General features: G+C 49.7%; 1 protein-coding gene across 1 annotated transcript in view; it reads left to right on the top strand.

Annotated features, from left to right (window-relative positions):
* The first annotated feature begins 3494 nt into the window (after nt 1-3494).
* GPN3 (GPN-loop GTPase 3) overlaps nt 3495-7237 on the top strand; it is a 29991-nt gene continuing 26248 nt past the window's right edge. Inside the window, exons 1-2 of the mRNA XM_068114311.2 lie at nt 3495-3941; nt 5400-5508. Of these exons, the coding sequence (XP_067970412.1) occupies nt 3894-3941; nt 5400-5508 (157 nt within the window). The 5' untranslated portion in view covers nt 3495-3893. The remainder of the gene's footprint in view (nt 3942-5399; nt 5509-7237) is intronic.

Below are 7237 nucleotides of genomic sequence, written 5' to 3'. Positions count from 1 at the left end.
TCTCCCTCTTCCAAATCCTGGTGGCGTCTGGTCAAATCTGTTTCTGGTGTTTGTTCCCCCTCCATCCCCTCCCTCACATCAAATGGCCACACGGCTGACTCCGCACCTGAAAAAGCTGAATGCCTCAACTCTGTGTTTGCCTCTAAATCTTGTGTCCCAAACCCATCCCTCTCTGTACCCACCGTACCCAGTCGTACCCAGCTGCTCCTGGACTCTGTGTCCTTTCCTCCTGACAAGGTGGAAAAGTTTCTGTCAACCCTCGACTCTGATTCTGCAACTGGACCTGACGGCATCAGCCCACGGGTCCTAAAATCATGTTCTTCCGCTCTTTCACTCCCTCTTTCTGTTCTCTTCACCCTCTCTTTTGCTCAAGGTCATCTTCCATCTGCTTGGAAATCTGCCAACATCACCGCTTTGCACAAAAAAGGTGAAAAAACAGATCCCAGCAACTACAGACCAATCAGCCTTCTCCCAATTATCAGCAAAGTCATGGAATCCAGCATTGCTTCAGATATGAAATCTTTCCTCTTCTCCAAAGGCTCGATCTCTGATCATCAATTTGGTTTCAGACCTGGACACTTCACTCTGGACATGCTGCTTCTGCTTTCTCAACAATGGATGGAGGTCCTCAATGCCAAACAGGAAATTAGAGCAGTCTCCCTTGACATATCACGTGCCTTCGATACGGTCTGGCACCCCGCTCTGCTCACCAAACTCTCCTCTTTTGGTATCCATGGAAATCTCCACGCATGGCTGGCGGACTTCCTCTCTAGTCGTAGTCAACGTGTGGCCCTGAATGGGTTTCTCTCATCTCCTCTTCCTGTTCAGGCTGGAGTTCCCCAAGGCAGTGTTCTGGGCCCTGTGCTTTTTCTGGTCTTCATCAATGATCTCTCTGACTCTCTTGAAAATCCTCTCTATCTCTTTGCTGACGACTCTACTCTCTGTCGCTCCATTCTTCATCCCTCAGATTGGCAGTCTGCAGCCTCCTCACTCTCTGCAGACCTTGACAAAATCATAGACTGGGCAAACAAGTGGAACATGTCTTTCAATCCTGACAAATCTCACACTCTTACGATGTCTCTCCGAAAAGACCGACTGGACAACCCTCCAATCAACTTTCTGAATAATCCTCTCCAAGAAGTTCTGTCACTCAAGCTTTTGGATCTCACTATCTGCCATGATCTTTCCTGGGAAAACCACATTTCAAATCTGGCCTCCAAAGCCAGTCGCCGACTGGGCATCCTCCGTCGTGCGAAGTCCTTCCTTGGCACACCTGAGCTCCTCACAACATACAAGGCTTTCATCCGCAGCTCAATGGAATACTGCTCTCCCCTCTGGGCTGGTGCTCCTGCCTCACACCTAGCTCGCCTTCACGCTGTTGAACCAAAGCATTCAGAATCATTGGAATCTCCCGCGATGAAGCTAACTCCAAGGGCCTCTCACTCACTCACCGCAGGCAGGTTGGTGGTCTTTCCGTCTTCTACCGACTCCTCTCTGGCCTTGCCCCCCCAGCTCTCTCTGGGCTCTGCCCCGCAAATATTCCTACAGGTCGCACAAGATCTGCCTGCAACCCTCTTATGGTTAAACTGCCAAAATCAAGACTCTCTGCTCACCTTCACTCCTTCATTCCTCTTTTCTCCCGCCTCTGGAACAAACTCCCTCACTCTCTTCAATCCCACTCCACCCTCCAGGTCTTTAAAACAGCTGTTCACCACCATCTCTTATCTTCCCCCATCCAAAACCTTGATCTTTTCTACCCCCGCTAATTTCACCCCAATTCCACTTTTTTGAAATACCAACTTCTGTCCAGGAAGTCCTTGGTGTCCTTGTGTTTTATACTTCTCCCTCCCTCCCCCCCCCCCCCTTCCCATGCCTCCTCCCCCCGGGCCCTCTCCCTTCCACACAAAATCCCTGCTCTCGGATGTTGTGTTTGTGTGCTTCCCCTTCTCTCCCCATCTTGTCTTCCGCTCCCTCTTTTTGGGTATTTTGTTTGTCTGGTTGATTTGTTTGTGAAGTAAATGTTAGCTCTTTCACGAGCCTCGATTCAGTATACAAAAAAAAAAAAAAAAAAAAAAACTCCTCTCCTATAGTTATAGTATGTATAGATTTACTAAAAATCAAACTTTCAACCCTCTACATTGAACCACCATCCGAAGTATCATAAAATTGACGATTCAAGTATTAATTATCGATCTACATCATGATCTACAACATGGCCGCTGATTGGAAACTGCAAAGTTGCTTCAAACGGAATGATTCACTTCAGACAACAACAAACTCATATTTAAAAACTGCTGTTGAACTGGTCTCGATAACACGTTAGCTGCCAGCTGCTGCTGAGCTGCCATTCTTTTAAACTTCTGAAACTAACAATGGCTTGGCCCACCCCGGACCCACATCGGGCCCAGTTCAAAGCCCACTCAAAGTCCAGTTCAGCCCACCTTACCAACGAAATCCCATGTGGGCCCCAGCCAGCTTTGTAAGGTGGAATATGATGTCAAAGAGTGTCGTTCTAGTTGTAGAATGACATCGGCAGCCCAGATGAGACCCATGTGGAACCAAGTTAAAAAACCCACCCAGAACCCAAGCCCACCTTAACCCATCCAAACCACCTATTTCCCAGCTGTACATGCCGGCTGGGTTATTTTCTATTGTTTGGCATTTTCTATGCGCCATGGAATGTCCGTTAGCCTTATTACCCTCGCCTGAGGAGAGGGTATTGCATTTGAGTCCGTTTGTTTGTCTGTTTGTTTGTTTGTTTGTCTGTCTGTCTATTTGTTTGTCCGCACAGAATAAATATGATTTTCTCTGCAACCGTTGGTCCTATTGACAGGAAATTTTCACCATAGGTGCAACTCCACCTGTATAATGTTTTAATGATTATGACGTCATGGGTTACGTGGTAGGGGCGCCATCTTGGAAAAACTTTGCACCTTTACATCTCCGAGAGCGCTGCATCGAAAAAAATTGAGACATGGCTCATTGTAAAGAATTCTCCATGGGGAATAAAATATGTTAATGATGATGGCATAGGTGCCTCCATTATGACGTCATAATCCGACAAGTACAAAACTTCATCTGATCAAGATGAAATTTCTTGAGCATAATTGAGGGATAAATTGGTGGAGAAAAAATTGATGACGTCATCGGTCACGTGGTTCGGCCGCCATATTTGTTTTAACACAAAATTCTTAAAAACCACTGAAAACACGTCCTGGCGAGGGTCTGCAATCTCTGATTGCTCTTTCTTGTTTTCTATAGTTTGCCATATGGCAATACCATACATAAAGGGGCCTTTTCTATGCCCCTGGCATTTTCTAAGAATAAAACGTAAATCTAATTTTATACGGTGTAAACGGTGATCATTTCCCTAGGCGGTGTATTCTTACAAACTCTCAGCGACCGACTTCTCGGTTTATTTATTTATTATTATTCCCGCATGACAATAACATTTAAAATAAACTTGTCATGTAAGCGTTTAGAGAAAAAAATGTAAGTGAAAGTAAAATGTTGGTAATAGGAGGTTTTCCGCTGTCACGTGTGATGTGGATGTGTTCGGCATTTGGAATGTGGTGTAAACGGCGGTGTTGGTGGAACTTCATGAGTAGCTGAGCACCCACGTGACACTGAGACGCGTCACGCGTCCCGATAACGATATCGGACTTTAGAGAAGAGCGGATCTGAATCTGCTCGTTACAGGAAACGGTCTGGTTTGTGCTGTCGCCGTGAAATTTGAACAGAGACGCCGAACTTGTCCTGGGAGTGGGACTTCACCTCGTACTGAGGTCGGGGGTGTGACTTGGTCCCGACTGCGCTGTCCGACTGACTACTGTACTCGTGTGTAACGTCTAACGGAGACATCGAGGAGTTTGTCCTGACGTCGTGGACTTGCGATGCCTCGATACGCACAGTTGGTCATCGGACCAGCGGGGAGTGGGAAGGTTGTTCTGAACACAAGACCTCGCACACATATCGTGCCTCTGTAGTCTGTAGTCCACGAGTGCACGATACTACTCGCCACACTGAAACTTACCACACCCTCCCCCTCCCCCCCTCCCCCACTCCTCGCACTCCCCACTCCTCGCACTCCTCACTCCTGTACTCCCCACTCCTGCACTCTTACACTCCTGCACTCTTACACTCCCCACTCTTACACTCCCCACTCTTACACTCCTCAACTCCCCACCCCTGCACTCCCCACTCCTGCACTCCCCACTCCTGCACTCCCCACTCCTCACACTCCCCACTCCTCACACTCCCCACTCCTCACACTCCCCACTCCTGTACTCCCCACTCCTGTACTCCCCACTCCTGCACTCCCCACTCCTGCACTCAGCACTCCTCGCACTCACCAATCCCTCCACACCCCTCCCCCCCCCACTCCTCGCATTCCCCACTCCTCACATTCCCCACTCCTTGCACTTCACTCCTCACACTCCTCACACCTCGCACTCCCAACTCCTTGCACTCCCCACTACTCCCTCCACCCCCACCACGAGCTCACCCCTCCCTCCCACCCTGAAGCTCACCCCCCCACCCCCACCCTGAAGCTCACCCCCCCACCCCCACCCTGAAGCTCACCCCCCCACCCCCACCCTGAAGCTCACTTCTCCTTCCCTCCCTCCCACCCTGATGCTCACCCCTCCTTCCCACCCTGATGCTCACCCCTCCTTCCCTCCCTCCCACCTTGATGCTCACCCCTCCTTCCCTCCCTCCCACCCTGATGCTCACCCCTCCTTCCCTCCCTCCCACCCTGATGCTCACCCCTCCCTCCCACCCTGATGCTCACCCCTCCCTCCAACCCTGAAGCTCACCCCTCTCTCCCACCCTGAAGCTCACCCCTCCCACCCACCCACAAGCTCACCCCTCCCACCCACCCACAAGCTCACCCCTCTCTCCCACCCAGAAGCTCACCCCTCTCTCCCACCCAGAAGCTCACCCCTCTCTCCCACCCAGAAGCTCACCCATCTCTCCCACCCAGAAGCTCACCCCTCTCTCCCACCCAGAAGCTCACCCCTCTCTCCCACCCAGAAGCTCACCCCTCTCTCCCACCCAGAAGCTCACCCCTCTCTCCCACCCAGAAGCTCACCCCTCTCTCCCACCCAGAAGCTCAACCCTCTCTCCCACCCACAAGCTCACCCCTCTCTCCCACCCACAAGCTCACCCCTCTCTCCCACCCACAAGCTCACCCCTCTCTCCCACACTGAAGTTCACCCCTCCCTCCCCAAAGATCATCCCCCACACTCCACACCCCCCCCCACCCATTCCACCGAGCACATTCACTGCCATTTATATGCATACAACGCACCTATGTACTGTACACATGTCAGATGTCCTGCCTTATGCCTTAAATATTTAGCATGTAACGTTCAACATGCGTGTGCTGATTGGATGTGCAGAGCAGCTATTGCACCACCATGGTGGAACACTTTTCGACCTTGCGCCGTGTGGTTCGTGTGGTGAACCTGGACCCTGCTGCAGAGCGTTTCGAGTATCCCGTTCTGGCCGGTAAGGAAAATGTGGGTTGGATTGGATGCCATATTAATTCTTTTGGAATTTTGTGCGAGGCTTGAGCATTGGGAGTGAATTGGGAGTGAAGGGAGAAGGTGCAGTGGAGTGGAAGGAGGGAGGCCTACTAATAGGGTGAGGGGAAACCCATTAATTTTTTATTTAATCTTCCAAATGGTTAGAACCTAATTCCACTACGAAAGCAAACGAGTAACACCGTGACATAGTTATAAACAGATTTTTATTGAAGATGTACAATAATAGATACAAAATGACACATAATAATTAATAATACTCACCAACGACAAGGCCCTGGGTGAGCAGCGGAGTCAAAGGAAAAGGGGGAAGAAATAAAATTGAATGGGGGTGGATAATGGAGATATCCAAAGCGAGATGAGTCGAGCTTGGTGGAATTTTGCTGAGTGCAGTCGGACACGGGGAGCAATAGCCAATCGGAGTGGAGATTACTTTCAACCATGGCTCCATGCACAGCTGACGAGGTGATTGATGGTCCTTTGATGCAGGTCAGGTGCCCTGGAGGCATTCACAGCACGCAGAGTGGTGAACGGAGCTCGGGCAAAAAAGGCCCTCAAGGTCTTCGAGACGCGGAATGACGCGGTGGTGGTACGATGTCGTCGAAACGCTGAAGAAGTCTTGAGAGAGTGCCAAAGTCGTCGAACGTGAGATGAGAGAGCCTGGGGATCATGAGACGGTGCAGTTGAACCTGTGCAGGTACTGTCTCTGCGGCTGCTGGATTAACAGGACATCAAGATCCGAACAGGACTCCTCTCCATACGACTCTCTCATGTCTCTCTCAAAAGTACTCCTGTGACTCCCTCAGTGCACAATCGTCTCCGGGTCTCCCAATATTTATTTAATTCAACTGCCACTTTACCCATATCTCTCCAACTCTGGCTGCCCCTCTCACCATGTCCCTCAAGCTCTGACTCTCACTCAATAACTGCCGGCTGTCACCGACCCGTCCTTTAAATGGTCTTTTCCTGTGCTCCTCCCGCGGTTTCTGTTCAAACCCACAAACCAAATGGCAACTTCAAGTGTTTGTCCCACCCTCCAGCTGACAGTTGACATAGTAGATGTTTAGGGAGAAAATTTCATAATAAATAATAAAACGAACGACAAAAGGCAATACCACCTGCTTCGCTGTCTAACATTGGCCCTGTGTCACCCAATAATGTCGTATTTACATTATTAATGGCGATATCATCACCAAATGACCTGATAGTGATGGCAAGGTACTGATGAAAAGCCAAGCAGGTGGTATTTGGCATGGTACTGATGAAAAGCCAAGCAGGTGGTATTTGGCATGGTAATGATGAAAACCCAGGCAGGTAGTATTTGGCAAGGTACTGATGAAAAGCCAAGCAGGTGGTATTTGGCTTGGCACTGATGAAAAGCCAAGCAGGTGGTATTTGGCTTGGCACTGATGAAAAGCCAAGCAGGTGGTATTTGGCATGGTACTGATGAAAAGCCAGGCAGGTGGTATTTGGCATGGTATTGATGAAAAGCCAAGCAGGTGGTATTTGGCATGGTACTGATGAAAAGCCAAGCAGGTGGTATTTGGCATGGTACTGATGAAAAGCCAAGCAGGTGGTATTTGGCATGGTACTGATGAAAAGCCAAGTAGGTTGTATTTGGCATGGTACTGATGAAAAGCCAAGCAGGTGGTATTTGGCTTGGCACTGATGAAAAGCCATGCAGGTGGTATTTG

Source organism: Myxine glutinosa, chromosome 4 (assembly GCF_964187855.1).
Source record: "Myxine glutinosa chromosome 4, kmMyxGlut1.1, whole genome shotgun sequence".
Classification (NCBI taxonomy): Eukaryota; Metazoa; Chordata; class Myxini; order Myxiniformes; family Myxinidae; genus Myxine; species Myxine glutinosa.
The sequence above is the reverse complement of the archived record's forward strand: the minus strand, read 5'-3'. Positions and strand labels throughout refer to the sequence as shown.